The 12,862-nt window shown below is 50.9% G+C and overlaps 7 protein-coding genes across 7 annotated transcripts; 1 reads left to right on the plus strand and 6 right to left on the minus strand.

Annotated features, from left to right (window-relative positions):
• BCR37DRAFT_123499 (protein-tyrosine phosphatase-like protein) lies at positions 1-2,558 on the minus strand. Its single transcript, XM_040866018.1, has one exon. The coding sequence runs from the start codon at positions 2,455-2,457 to the stop codon at positions 175-177; it is 2,283 nt and encodes a 760-aa protein (XP_040727629.1). The 5' UTR covers positions 2,458-2,558; the 3' UTR covers positions 1-174.
• Positions 2,559-2,852: 294 nt separating this feature from the next.
• On the plus strand, positions 2,853-3,710 carry BCR37DRAFT_123560 (uncharacterized protein). Its single transcript, XM_040866020.1, has one exon. It carries the CDS (start codon positions 2,888-2,890, stop codon positions 3,683-3,685), a length of 798 nt encoding a protein of 265 aa, XP_040727630.1. The 5' UTR covers positions 2,853-2,887; the 3' UTR covers positions 3,686-3,710.
• On the minus strand, positions 3,710-5,453 carry BCR37DRAFT_123623 (adenylate cyclase associated N terminal-domain-containing protein). Its single transcript, XM_040866022.1, has 2 exons — positions 5,300-5,453; positions 3,710-5,253 (listed from the first exon to the last, which is right to left on the minus strand). The coding sequence occupies exons 1-2, from the start codon at positions 5,359-5,361 to the stop codon at positions 3,735-3,737; spliced, it is 1,581 nt and encodes a 526-aa protein (XP_040727631.1). The 5' UTR covers positions 5,362-5,453; the 3' UTR covers positions 3,710-3,734.
• Positions 5,454-5,671: 218 nt separating this feature from the next.
• BCR37DRAFT_376015 (uncharacterized protein) lies at positions 5,672-6,781 on the minus strand. The gene has a single exon (XM_040868508.1). The coding sequence runs from the start codon at positions 6,425-6,427 to the stop codon at positions 5,816-5,818; it is 612 nt and encodes a 203-aa protein (XP_040727632.1). The 5' UTR covers positions 6,428-6,781; the 3' UTR covers positions 5,672-5,815.
• Positions 6,782-7,581: 800 nt separating this feature from the next.
• Positions 7,582-8,831, minus strand: BCR37DRAFT_123564 (uncharacterized protein). Its single transcript, XM_040866021.1, has one exon. The coding sequence runs from the start codon at positions 8,745-8,747 to the stop codon at positions 7,671-7,673; it is 1,077 nt and encodes a 358-aa protein (XP_040727633.1). The 5' UTR covers positions 8,748-8,831; the 3' UTR covers positions 7,582-7,670.
• Positions 8,831-10,877, minus strand: BCR37DRAFT_124038 (RFX DNA-binding domain-containing protein). Its single transcript, XM_040866026.1, has 2 exons — positions 10,508-10,877; positions 8,831-10,458 (listed from the first exon to the last, which is right to left on the minus strand). The coding sequence occupies exons 1-2, from the start codon at positions 10,674-10,676 to the stop codon at positions 8,915-8,917; spliced, it is 1,713 nt and encodes a 570-aa protein (XP_040727634.1). The 5' UTR covers positions 10,677-10,877; the 3' UTR covers positions 8,831-8,914.
• Positions 10,878-10,909: 32 nt separating this feature from the next.
• Positions 10,910-12,814, minus strand: BCR37DRAFT_376017 (uncharacterized protein; the record flags this gene model as incomplete). The annotated part of the gene is made up of 1 exon (XM_040868509.1): positions 10,910-12,814. A coding segment is annotated over exon 1 (1,789 nt), but the record flags the coding sequence as incomplete, so codon positions are not given.
• Between the last annotated feature and the right edge of the window lie 48 nt (positions 12,815-12,862).

Genomic DNA, 12,862 nt, shown 5'->3' on the forward strand with positions numbered 1-12,862 from the left:
ACACCAGAGCACGACTGTTTGGTAGGTAGTGGCCCTACTAATTGATTCGAAGAAGGCCAACGACTAAATGATCATGAATGATGCTGTCTGCCTCTGCTCGCCGTATACACTATCTCGTCTCTCAATAAAAAAAGTTCGTCACTTGTCTCAATCTCAATCATATCCTCACAGTGCTCACACCAGTCCATACCGTTCCTTGATGTATGCAAGACTGAACAGCAAAACAGCATCATAGCACAACACAAACTGCCGTAGTGTCTGCACCATACTCAGCCGCTGATCCCGAAACGCACGCACCACAAGGACAATCAGATCCGTCTCATCATGTACCTCGTCGCGATCAATCTGTTCCTTGACGAGTTGCGTCACTGTGTCTGTTGTACAAAACACACCCGTTCGACCACACCCTGCAGAACAATGCGCCACAACAGGTCGCTCACCCGGTGCTTTCGCAGCGAGACTACCCCCTGAAATCGATTTCCGACGCTTCACAGCGGGTGACGTCGCTGCAAATTCAGCCAAGTGTGTTTCTTGCAGGAGTGCCAAAATGGTGGCTGGTTCAACGACGTGAAAGTCGGGCCACTCGGTGAATTGTAGGTGTTGTACCAGTCGCTCGCCAGCAAGGGGTCGATCCGCATGCGTTAAATTGAATCGTCGAATGGTTAATGGAACAGGTTCTTGACCGACCGCAAACCGACTCTGTACTGTTTCCTCACTCAATGTTTCCAAGCGGTATGGGAGCATGTGTTCAGGATCTGCCCAGTACGGGTGACACTTGGCTTGTCCACCCTCATGCTCTTTCGTCAACATCACAACAGTTCGAACATCATTCTCCCACACAAGCTGCCAGAAATCCTTTGTTGTTGCAGGTAATGGTCCCTGTGTTGCGATATACCGACGATCACTTCCCTTGTAGTGCAAATGACTCGCATTGATGTAGTCGCAAGAAGCACAATCCTGTAATTTGACACGCGCATTCTCAAAGGGCCAGATATTGTTGTAGCGGTTCTTTTCGCCACGCTCAAGCGCAGCTGCAATACTATGCTTCGTGTCTTGTCCGAGGGCTGGTTGCGCAGCAAGCGCATCCGTTGTGCTCCCCACACCAAGAACATGCTGCATACGTTTCTGTTCTTCCTGCTCAATTTGCAGGAATCGATCCGCCACACGCTGTGCACCGTCCGTGCCATACGCAATATGCCGTAACCATGCAGGCAACTTTGCCTTGACTGCTTCAGACGCTTCAGGCACTTGTAACGGTATCGGTTGGCCTACACCACCAATCAAATCTTGATTTTGTCGGATATTGTTGAAGAATGGATTCGCTACCGATTGCTGTGTAGGCAACGCACATGAAAAGTTGCCCATTTGCTTCAACGTCAATCGTGGTTTGCCCGTAGCTGTAGAACCCGTACCCTCGTGAGCCTGTGTCTCTGCTTCGTGTACTTGCAAATCAATCAGTTCCGGCGCTTCTTTATTGATGGCTGCAAAACCACCTTTAACGGTATACGCTTGACCTGGCCAGTTTTCATTCGTAAACTTGCGTGCCAGCTGGTAGAGAGGGGTTCCTTCGCCCACGTTAAAGGACTCATTATCATACAATACCACAGCGCGTGTCTCTTGCCACGCTAGAATTTTGTCTTTTTCTCTGGCATCAGCAACACTAGCGGCAATCTTGGCAATGGTGTAGCTTGACCGTTTCAGCAACGTTGCAGGGATTCCAAGGTTGATGGCGCCCTTGACGCGTGATGTGGCAAATGACGCAATGGCGCGCAAGTCAAGCAACAAGATATCCTGACCCGCGCCACTCCCTGTACCATCTTCATTCAATAATTTCACCAGCTCCGTTGGTCCAATTTGCATGACACTCGGTCCGAGTGATGGTGTAGGGGATGTTGTTTGTCGACTACTCGTTTGTGACCCATACGGCGATTCCATCGCTTGCCGTAGTAAATCTTGCAGCGCATGTGAATCGACTGGCAACCGTGTATTCTTTCGTAACGCAGCCGCAGCAGCAGCCGTTCCTGGTTGTGCGCCGTCGCCATCGCCTATGGAGATTTGATCGAAATTGCGCGATAGCTGGGGTGTTGCGGTTTCTAGTCGTGGCGGTGAATGGACTTGCTTTGTAGCTTGTGCAGGTGAGCCACTTGAAGGCGTCTTACTAGCGCCGCGTTGCTGCTGTTGCTGTTGCTGTTGCTGTTGCTGTTGCTGTTGCTTTTGCGCATCATTGGGATACGCGCCCCATGCATACGCTTTATCCTGCGGGAAGCCAGGAAACCCTTGTCCAGCATGACCTGTTGTTGTCTCCGTTGCTGTATGGGTGTGACCATGGACATAATCCATCGGTGTCTGTTGATTGCGTGCATGATGCGCCGTGCGAATCGATGGGTTGATGTCAAAGTAAGCGGCAGACCCGGCAGATTGGTCGACTTGCGCTGCGGGTGTGTGTGGTCTATTCATGGCTTGTTGAGGCAGCACGAAGAGGCCCTGTTGGTCTGTGTCTGCTCAAGTTCTGTGTCTGCTCAAGTTCACTGACTGGCTGACTGTCGCTGTCACTGACTGACCTGAGGCGGCGTTGGGTGGATGGATGACGTGCTTGCAAACAGACGGGTCCTGTGTCGTGTGTGTCGTGTGGTTGGAGAAGAGGGGCCCTGGCTAGTCCATGGATGTGCAGGTTGTGCTGCTTACTGCGATGCCATGGGATGCTTGGAGTCTTCTACAGCAGAGAGAAGTACTACTACTATTGAGTATTGAGTACTTTGTAGCTGCTGGACTGGATTGATTCTGAATCTGACCTCATAGAAGACAGGGTTAGGGCATAGTCAGCTACTGTTACTGAACTACTTGACTCTACAATACTCTTGACCCTACTGCTATAGCTAAACCATCAATGCCACGCCCAAAAACACCTCCCTTCTCCCTCACACGGCAACTCATCCGCCAGTCATGGAACAAGTACAATCTCTTCAACCTCGCTCGCAAACAAACTCCCTCCATCACCAATAAAACAATGTACCAACAAAAATGGGAAGCCAAGAGAGAAACACGCGCCTACCATGGCGCACACCTCGCAGAACGTCAATTCAAAGCAGGTTGGGATCGCAGGCTCGTAGGAGTCGCGGGTGAGCAAGCACAGGATAAGCGACGCACACCGTTGGCGTCACAGACTTTTGCATCAATGGAAAAGCGGCTCGACATCGCCCTCTACAGAGCCATGTTTGCCAGTAGTGCACGGCAAGCAAAACAGATGGTCGTGCATGGGAAAGTGCGTGTGAATGGTGTTCTTGCTCGGCAACCAGGTCTGGTCTTGAAGGCAGGAGACTTGTTTGAGGTTGAGCCAGCAGCTGTCATTATGAATGTATCACCTTCCCGTGGGCAACAACTAGAGGCCACAGAGGAAGAGACTGCAGAGCCTACCGAAGGAGAAGGAGAAGCTGCTACACCAACCATTTCCAAAGTCACAGCAAAAGCACAGGCTTGGGAGGAGATTGGCGCTGATTCATTCATCCCAAAGCCCTTCATGTCAGCTTTTGCATTTGTTCCTGCATACCTTCAAGTCGACTTTGAGACGTGCTCTGCCGTCTACCTCAGAGATCCGGTCGCTCGTCCAGGACATACGGAGGTCCCTTCACCTTTTCCTGCACCAGTACACGGTCTTGCTTACTCCATGTACGAACGTGGCCGGTGAACCTTGCTATCTTTCATCTTCCTACATAGTTTAGCATCAGCATAGCCAATTAATCGTGATACTCCACGATACTCGTCACGAGCTTCCCATCCACAACCGTATGCTTCAACATCTCCGGCACCGCTTCCTCCTTGAAATCACCCTGATCGCCCGTCGGTAGACTCACATTGACAGACGAACACTTGCTCGTCAGTATCTCACACGCCAAACCAGCTTGCGACAGGTAAATCTGTCCGGAATCGCAAGAATCACAGACAATTGTTGGGCAGCGATCGAGTACTTGCACGGCAAAAGACTTGCACTTGATGAGATCCACCGAAGACACAAGCGTATCCACCACAACCCCAGTCTTTGTACATCCATCCAGTGAAATGGCATTGAACTTGCCCTTGATTTGAATGGTGGTGTTTTTGCAGTTGTAGACATACACAGAGTGACTGAGTTCAATCTCATCCACCGTCACCGTTTCACCCTCGAAATGCTCAATCAACCACTTCGTCCCTTCCAACTCCTTTCTTGCCGGCTTCTTGGCTACAGTCTTGCTTGTTGTGGCAGAAGTCGCTGCTGTGGTCTTCTTGGCAGCATCAGGAACGACAGAGGATGCTCGAAGCGCTGGATTCTTGTGTGTCATTTGTGATTTATCCACCTTCTTCAAGCCAGACGTGACCGCGGACCCTTGATTCAAAGACGCAAAGACGGCATTCATATCACCACCAGACGCAGCAGACTTTGAAGCACCGGGCGCATCACCCATGAAGGGTGGCGGTGGTGGACCTGGTGGTGGAGGAGGCGGTGGACCACCTGCAGCAGGTGGAGGCGGTGCAGCACCACGTGCAGCCGTTTGAGACGTTGCCAAGACATCAGCAAGCGGTTTTCCCTGAGCAGACCACGTTAGACCAGTGGTATGCCATTGCTTGACATATTTCTGCAATTCCGTCAATAAGGCAACGAAACTGCGTACCCAAGCGACTTGTTGAGGATCTTTTTCCTTGTACTCCTTGATGACTCGATTTGCCCAAAACTGAGCACTATCCTTGAGATCACCCACATGCGGCGCAGGAGTCGGTTCAACAGCCACCCAAAACAGTGCCGGGATACCCTCTGCAACGACGGAAAGATGGTTGAATAATGGAGATGGACGATTCTTATCCTTCAAGTCTCCAATAGCCACAATCTTCTCTTGCAAAGGCTTCAATGCCGTTGTAAACTCACTGCTCGTCAAGTCGGGTTTTGTAGCTTGCGAGGCAGTCAGGATGAGGGCGCGTTGTGTCTGAAAGGCAGCATCCACCAAACCTGCTTGTTCCTGCACAAGACCACCGACCTGTGCCGAGAGGGACATGAATTGGCTCAGATGGTCAGCCATCAAATCATCATAGCCCTTGACTGCTGGCGACACTGGCGTTTCTGCAGCCGTAGCGCTTTTGGTAGCTGTTGGTGTGTTGGAAGAGGCCGTCACCGCACCTGCGCCAAGACTGGGTGTCGATGAATCAGTACCGGCAAACGTCTTGCTTACGCGTGATGTCGTGGGTGCTTCCAAATCCTCAAGGCGACTCGTGACGGCCTCCAACCTGAGATGCGTGTCAGCCAAGTTTCCAACAACGGAGCAAAACACACCGTTTCATGAGGGTAGAGAGATTGATACCGATATTGACATGATCCAAGGCGTCCGCCGCCATCACTTGTGCTCTTTGTTTGGAGGTGAACAGCTGCCTGCCTGTCAATGCAATGAGGTGGTTGCAGCGATGGACGATGTCCACAATGACCACCTCGCCCGCGGGAGAGATGATGACCGGTTCAGATGACACGCCGCAAAGTTATCTGAATGCCAATGTTGTAAAGCATAGACATGCATGTGTCCATTACTCCCGGTATTGAACTCTATGGCATTGCAGGTCGATAGCTTTTGGTCTGCATTACTTCAGGACGAGCAGATACTCGTTAGCCAGCTTACAGTGCTAGACGCTTGGGCCAAATCAGCTGCGCATCAACTAAAATGAAGGGATTGCATAATTGAAGATCTAGCTATGATTCTGAACTGACTGACTGGTGCCAGTCTGATGGGAAGAAGAGGAAAACAGAACGAAACAGGATAGTGAGCTTTGGGGACGATCACTTTCGCGTCCACTTCTATCATCTTTTGCATTGCAAATGTCTTTTGAGCTTGAGCTTATCAGCGACAGGGTAATCGGCCTGTACTCTAATTTTCCGCGTCCCCTGGTATGTGAAAGGGATATCGACATTGGCATTGTGGGGAAGGAGAGCAGGGAAAGGGTAGTAATCCGCTGAGCCAGCAGGGGAGTCCTCCATGTTACATTTGTTCCGCCAAAGTATGATGCCTGCGGTAGGTATCTGGCACTCCTTCGCAGCCTTGTCGAAAATGATATATTTGTCAAAATTCGGGCCTTCCTCATGATCATAATATGGCCAAAGCCATGGTTTATCTCTGTTCGTGTTGAAGCATTGCCAACCATTTGTCGAATAATCCTGCACAATCTTGAAAAGTGTGATATCGTCAAGTTGCAAAACTCCTCCTGTGCCATCCAGCTCACTGAGGCGGCGAAATTTTTGGTAGATCTTGATGCAATCTTCTTTTGAATTTGCTTCTATTATGCGTGAAGCAATTATAGGGAGCTGATTGCAATCTTTTCCAATGTTCCAGAACCATACGATACCTTTTGCGTCCACAAGCCAAAGATAGAGGACAAGGAGTCCCACGAGACGAGAGACTTTGTTGTACAGCATTGCAAGCACAGAGCGCGACTCTTGCTACTGGAGTGAGACAGGTGTGGATCAGCAAGAACAACTTGTGAGGCATACAGCCTCTTTTATGCCAGCGCAGTTTGCTATTTGCATACGTGTCAATTGCCATGCGATTATTTGTTTGTTCGTATTCGGGCACAACTATGTGATAGAGCATGTGTGTTGGCAACTGGCACATGGTTCACAAGTGCACCTCCTGAAATAAGTATGAAAAGACGAGGATGAGAGGATATAATCGCAGTTGTACATGGATCTAGTGATGACGTGCCTGGTGAGGCGCGCCACGCCCGACTCAAGCAATATAGGATCTTAGATGGTGCAAATAGGATCGTTACGGTTGAGGAGCAGGGTAGAAGCTCATTCTCCCTGTTACCCTGTAAAGTACATGTAGTATAATGGGCCGACCATCACGTGAGAGCACGCGATATGTGGCAGAAAGATGCACAAGTCAAGCCATGTGACTGGTCACTTGACTGCTGAATAGCACATGTAAAGGTAAGGAAATCACCACTAGCTATAGTTCCAGAGATATGATTTGATTCCCGCGCATTCCATTAGCAAGCGCTGCTTAGCCAATGGCATGGATAGTTACAATAGCTACAGATTTTATTGCCTAGCCTTATTGTCCGTACAGTAAACAATTTGACAAACATGCGCTGATCCGATCGCAGGCTGACGCGTGCTCTAATCTTGTCGCGACTGAGCTCACAAACATACAAACAAGCTGCGGATCCCTGGATTCGCAACACAGCTGCGTTGAGGTGATAGGTCCGAGGATCGACTCTGCTTCGCTGAGTAGCAATCGCGATGGTCAACTTTCCAAGATAGGTCCTTCGCACCGTTCGCATGTCTATGCATGAAGAGTCATTGAGAGGCATTACATGTTTTAATAGACGAAAAGTTAAGAGTTTCGTGTGCAGCATTTCTTGCCCCTGAATATTTGTGGCTGGTTGATGATTCGCAATTGCGAGGGATTGTCGGCTGATAGTGGGCTGGCCCTTCTGGGCGAGTCATGCTACCAAATATTTACTACGAAGAAAACAGGATGGTCAAAGAGTTGCCATAGAGAGAATCAAGGATCAAGAAGTGCATTCGTCAGCTGTCAAGCATAAGATTGTCATCGGGCGTAACAAGATGAACGGATTCGAACTGATGCGAAAGTCGAAGGTCCTTTGGTACAGGTGCTTCAAATCATATATCATCATCTCTATTAAGTACGTAAAGCTTACGTCAGTATCTTCCTCAGATCTGCTTTTTGCGTGGGTGTCAATGATGTCGGCAAGCTCACTTTTGCCTCGACAATCAGATCGCCACGCTTGCCGGTCTTGCTGTTGGGGAAGCCCTGTCCTGGATAGCGAGTCTCTGCACCTGGTTGTGTGATAGAGGTGCTGCTCACCTTCAGCCGCTTGCCTTCGATAGTCTCGATAACCTTTTCGTAGCCACACAAGGCCTCCACGAGCGTCAAATCAAAGGATAAGCGTAGGTGGTCATCTTCCCGCTTGAACTTTGGATGCGGCTTCTCTTCCAGCACAAAGGCAATGTCTTGTGTGGAGCCATTCGCCTTTTCGTCGCCTGCGCCTGCGAATGTGATTTTGGTACCCTTTTTGTAGCCCGGCTTGATGACCACCTCGAGGATCTTTTCCGCCGGCACAGACGTGCCGCTGTGGTCCAGAAGCTTGCGTGTAATCTTGAGCTTCTTGGTCGTGCCGGTAAACATGTCTTCGAGTGAGACTGGCAGCGGCTTCGTGATGAGTTCAGCAGGTTCATTGCTCTGGGACGATCTACCGCGCGATCCACCAATACCACCGCCCATACCTCCCATGCCAGGGAAACCGCCCGGCATGCCACCCATGCCAAAGCCTGATGGCATACCCCCACCACCGCCACCGCCCATGGATGCGAATGGATCATCGCCACCTGAAAAGAAGCGCGCAAAAATGTCGTTGGGATCCGATGCGCTGAATCGGAATGAGGAGCCACCACCGCTACCGAAGCCAGAGGGCATGCCACCGCTACCAAAGCTGAAGCCGCCTGGGAAACCTCCTGCGCCGCCAGCACCACCTTGTTGCGGCATGCCTCCGCCTTTCAGGCCATCCTCACCGAATTGATCATAGACACCCCTCTTCTCCTTATCGCTGAGTACTTCAAACGCTTCTGACACCTTTTTGAACTTGTCCTCTGCACCCGGCTCTTTACAACGATCTGGGTGATATTTGAGCGCGAGCTTGCGGTATGCCTTTTTGATTTCGTCATCATTGGCCGTCTTGGAGATGCCGAGGACGTCGTAGTATGATTGCGGCATGATGTCTTCAATGTGTTTCTTGAGCTGTGCCTGGCCGCATCGAGTCGCTGGTTCTTTAATGGTCTCTGCAGGATCGCGTCGGTCAATTTCTAGAACGTTCGCGGGGTGGGGCTATTCAGATGGGCGGCAAAGGATAGATCCAAGGTGTCTAGTCCTATTGACCTAGTCTACTGCGTCCAGCTCGAGGTTGTATTGGGCTCTTCTAGCGAAAAAGACGCATCCGCCATTGCAGCCGATCCAACAAGTCCGTCATTGCCAAACAAGAAGTCCTCCATATCGAGATCCTCGTCATCATCGAAATTGTCGTAAATCTGCTCGAGCAGGAATCCTCCGCGCTCGCACAGGAAGCGCATCATCTCATCCACCCAGCATGTCACTACCCAAAGCGCTCCAAATCCTTCGCCACCGCTGACTGTCACTTCGCGCAACACGGCAGATTCAACTGATCCCATGCAGAGTAAGAAAAGGCGCGGCTCAATGGTCGGGAAGCGTAATGGCAACGCAGATAGGAAGCGTTGCCAAAGTTCAAGTACTGGTTGATATTCTTGCGCATGGTGGTTGTTTCTGCCATCGCTGTGTGGTGTGGGCGACAAAAGCCCCTGCTCACCGGGTCGCGGATTAGGTCCTAGCAGAACGAGCACTTCATTCAGAATCTTGACAACCTCATCCTCGCCACACGACAACTCTCTGTTGGCAATAGCCTTCGGGTCGACGTGCCGTATCCAATCCATACGCATCAACTCGCGATCTGCTTGACTTGTCAGGAAACGAGCTGCTGCATGGGCCGTCTCATTGACACGCAATAGTCGCGTTAGCAGTGATGAAAATTGACCCGCTGGCACAAGTTTTGCTTGTAGTAGGTGAGGCGCATGATTTGCCAGAGCTCTGTGAATATTTGGCAACAATGTAGCGGCGAGATTGCGCAAGAGGAGAAAGATCTCCGGTGGAATGACCTGTGTTGTGAGAGGCGACAGGATGCGCGTCATGTGCTGGTAGCATTGTAGATCTGCTTTTTGTACCCAGGTAGCCAGGCTTGCTGTTGATAACAGCGCCTGAACATCTTCAGTGAGTGATTGGTAAAAGGTAGTTGTCAAAGAGATGAAATGTCGAATCTTCATGGAAGCAATCGCTTCAATTAGATCAATGCAGTGAACAGCATAGCTCGTCACCAGAGCTTCTTGCACATCGGCATCAGCATCATCGGGCAAGTAATCGTAGATTTGTGGTAATTCAAATGGTGGATGTTCATCAAGCTCTTGTGCCAACTCAGGTGTTGGGTAGACAAGACGCGTCGTTGGCCGTTGCAAGCCAGAGAAATCCACAGAGCCTGGCACATCTCGAGGCTGGTCGTTCTCACTACTCAAGCCCATTTCGCGCTCAAGTGAGCTCATCAAATTGCCGGATGTGGGACCAAAGCGAAATGGATCACGCTGAGCAGGCGTTTTATGCCGTTGCTGCTGTTTGTTCTTGCGAAAGGAGACTGGGTTGGTCGTGCGCTCCTCTGATGTATCACCAACGAGGCGTAGTCCACAGTAATGGTATCGAGACTCCCCACGTACACCAAGACGTCGTGTCTTGACCTCAGGATAGATGTGTTGCATGATGCGCCCAAAATTGGCCGACGTCAAGGGCTTGAGCCTTCTGGTGGTACAGAACTCGGTATAGGCAGCGTAGATCTTATTCCGGGGAACCGCAACATCTGGGAATGGTTCTAGAGTTAGCTTTTTGGGCTTGCTTAGTCGGTTAATTGCATACCACACGCAGTCGTGAGCCACTTGTGTGCATATGCAGCACGATACCTCTCTGCATGGGGTCCGCGCTCTCGTGTTCGTATATCTTTTGCCAACGTGTCCATATGGATCTGATCAAAGCTACTGGCAATCTTTTGGACTTCGACATACTCCGCTGTGTCATCTTGGATGTGGTCATCGACCGCTGGCGTGGAGGTCGAGGCGCGCTCAACTGTTTGATCACTTGTTGAGGCAAGTGCAGGGTCCAAAGCGCCTTCGTTCATCTCGAACGGCTCAGTTGCCTTGGCTGAAGCGACAGCAAGGATCAAGGGAGACAGAGAGAGCTGGCCGGTTGTTGCTGTGGTGCTGGTTGTCAAGGCGCGAAGTCAAGTCAAAGTCAAAAACATGCAAAACAGACAACGGGCACCGTCAAACAGTCTCGGGAAAGTACGTAGACCATCGAGTATACGGCGTCGACTAGCTCAGTATGGCATGAATCTCCTCGCCTTCTTCAGGACTGATGCACAGCTCCAGCAAGTCTCTCGCCATGTCAATCATATCCAGACTGTACGCATCCTCGTCCTCTGCAAATGAGATGCGCGTCATTGCGACGATGTGGGTGGCTCGCGCTTGAGGGACTAGCCAATGCCGCTCTGCTTGGCCAGCTTCCATATCATTCAAGAGCAAGTGATAGAACCGTAGACAACTTTCCAAGAACCGATTCAGCTCCTCGCGTCTGCTGGATTCAACATAAAACAGTTCGAGCTGTCCATAGATGCACGCCGCAAGGCGAGGGACCAAGAGTCGACTCGATCGGAATACTTCAAGTGCTGAGTCTTGATAGATTGACAGGGCATAAAGGCATTGCAATGCGAGAGTCTGTCGCTGCAACAGCTCAATTGATGTACGGCCTGATTGTGGTTCGAGCGGTGCTGTGAGCAAATTGAGCAAGCCTTCATCTTCTGCAATCTTGGCATTCGCATGCGCCAACGCTGCAAGAAGCCGCACAGCGAGAACGAAGTCTTCTGTGTCGCGCTCTTGTGCAAGAGCAAATGTGAGGAAAGCCGGACCAAGCAGCAAATACATCTGTTCGCAAATTGTTGGTTCGTGAGAAAGCGCCTGAGCAATCTGGCAAAAGAATCTCAAACGTAATCGATGAAGGTGCTTGACTTGCTTATCTTCCTTCACATCTACCCAAACGGGGCTTGCCATGAGCTGCAGAACACCAGGCTCCTGAACTTCTTGGCAGAATGCGATTGCAAGACGATGCGGGAAACTTCTCAGCAAAAGAAGCATGAGTCTGATTGCCTCGAATCTTAACGCTTTAGGATGACTTTGGCACTGGCCGAGACTAAGCATGAGCGCTATCGCCATGTCCGACGCGTCTGCGAATAAAGCATGACTGTTGATGATCGTAATGAGGGGTGTTGAGGGGTGCGCTGACTCCCTCGCCTGATCCAGCTTGTGGATCAGAGACATGCCTGATTCATCTTGCAGCGCGCATAGCATCGCGCAGAGCTGTAGTTTGTGAGTAAGAATTACATTTCCAGTGTTGCCGGTTTGTTGCACATGAACGACATCAGGCACATCCACCATCATCGGCGTCATGTCACGAACTGGTGATGGCATGGGTATAGGGGAGCGAGGAGCAGCCTTTTGCGGTGATCGCACTACTGGTGCAACCTGCACCTGATCGAAATCCATCTCTTCATCGTCGTTCGCGCCCTTGCGCGCTCGTTTGCGCTTCCGGGTCGGTGATTGACGCGTACCAAGATCAGCCAGCGGCGGAAAGGCAGCTGCATCGGCTTTCCTGCGAGCAAGGGGTGAACCTTTGCTCGGCGACTGTTGCGCTTGCCGAACGCGAGCGTCACGCAGTTCTTGTCGTTGGAAGGTCATGGCGTTACTCAAGCGCTGATTCTCCTCTTGCAGAAGAATAACTTGCCGATTAGCCGCTTCCTCTGCAGCTTTCTGAGCTGCAGCGGCTTTCGCCATCTGCTCTTCTTGCTCCACTTTGCTCCGAGCATGGTTGTCCTTCAATACACGCAATTCCCCTTGTTGGTCCCTTTGCAGCTTTCTCAAACTCTCCAGCTCATTCTGTAGTTGTGTGTACACTGCAGTAGGCAGCGCAGGTTGCTGAGTGAGCTCGTGCTGTTTCTGTGCACGCGCCTGTTTCGCTGCTGCATGCTGCTTCAGGGCCTCCGCTTCGATTTGTTCGAGCAGCTCGAGGTCTTCAAACTCATCGCCTGATCCTCCATCATCAAACGCATCCATGGACCTGGAGACATGGGCTGTACCCTCTCGATGTCTGTTGCTGCCGTTGTCCTTTGTCTTGTCGCGTCGTTCCTGTGGCAAGAAGCAATTCAGATGGGGCGAACGCTCCAATTT

This window comes from Protomyces lactucae-debilis (assembly GCF_002105105.1).
Source record: "Protomyces lactucae-debilis strain 12-1054 chromosome Unknown BCR37scaffold_2, whole genome shotgun sequence".
Lineage (NCBI taxonomy): Eukaryota > Fungi > Ascomycota > Taphrinomycetes > Taphrinales > Protomycetaceae > Protomyces > Protomyces lactucae-debilis.

What these genes read in the sequence shown, in the direction of transcription:
- BCR37DRAFT_123499 (XM_040866018.1), bottom strand. Translation starts at nt 2,457, where the DNA reads ATGAATAGACCACACACACCCGCAGCGCAAGTCGACCAATCTGCCGGG.
- BCR37DRAFT_123560 (XM_040866020.1), top strand. Translation starts at nt 2,888, where the DNA reads ATGCCACGCCCAAAAACACCTCCCTTCTCCCTCACACGGCAACTCATC.
- BCR37DRAFT_123623 (XM_040866022.1), bottom strand. Translation starts at nt 5,361, where the DNA reads ATGGCGGCGGACGCCTTGGATCATGTCAATATCGGTATCAATCTCTCT. An exon ending in CTCTCTACCCTCATGAAACG is followed by an intron (nt 5,254 to 5,299) that starts GTGTGTTTTGCT and finishes CACGCATCTCAG; the next exon opens with GTTGGAGGCCGTCACGAGTC.
- BCR37DRAFT_376015 (XM_040868508.1), bottom strand. Translation starts at nt 6,427, where the DNA reads ATGCTGTACAACAAAGTCTCTCGTCTCGTGGGACTCCTTGTCCTCTAT.
- BCR37DRAFT_123564 (XM_040866021.1), bottom strand. Translation starts at nt 8,747, where the DNA reads ATGCCGCAATCATACTACGACGTCCTCGGCATCTCCAAGACGGCCAAT.
- BCR37DRAFT_124038 (XM_040866026.1), bottom strand. Translation starts at nt 10,676, where the DNA reads ATGACCACATCCAAGATGACACAGCGGAGTATGTCGAAGTCCAAAAGA. An exon ending in CACAAGTGGCTCACGACTGC is followed by an intron (nt 10,459 to 10,507) that starts GTGTGGTATGCA and finishes AGCTAACTCTAG; the next exon opens with AACCATTCCCAGATGTTGCG.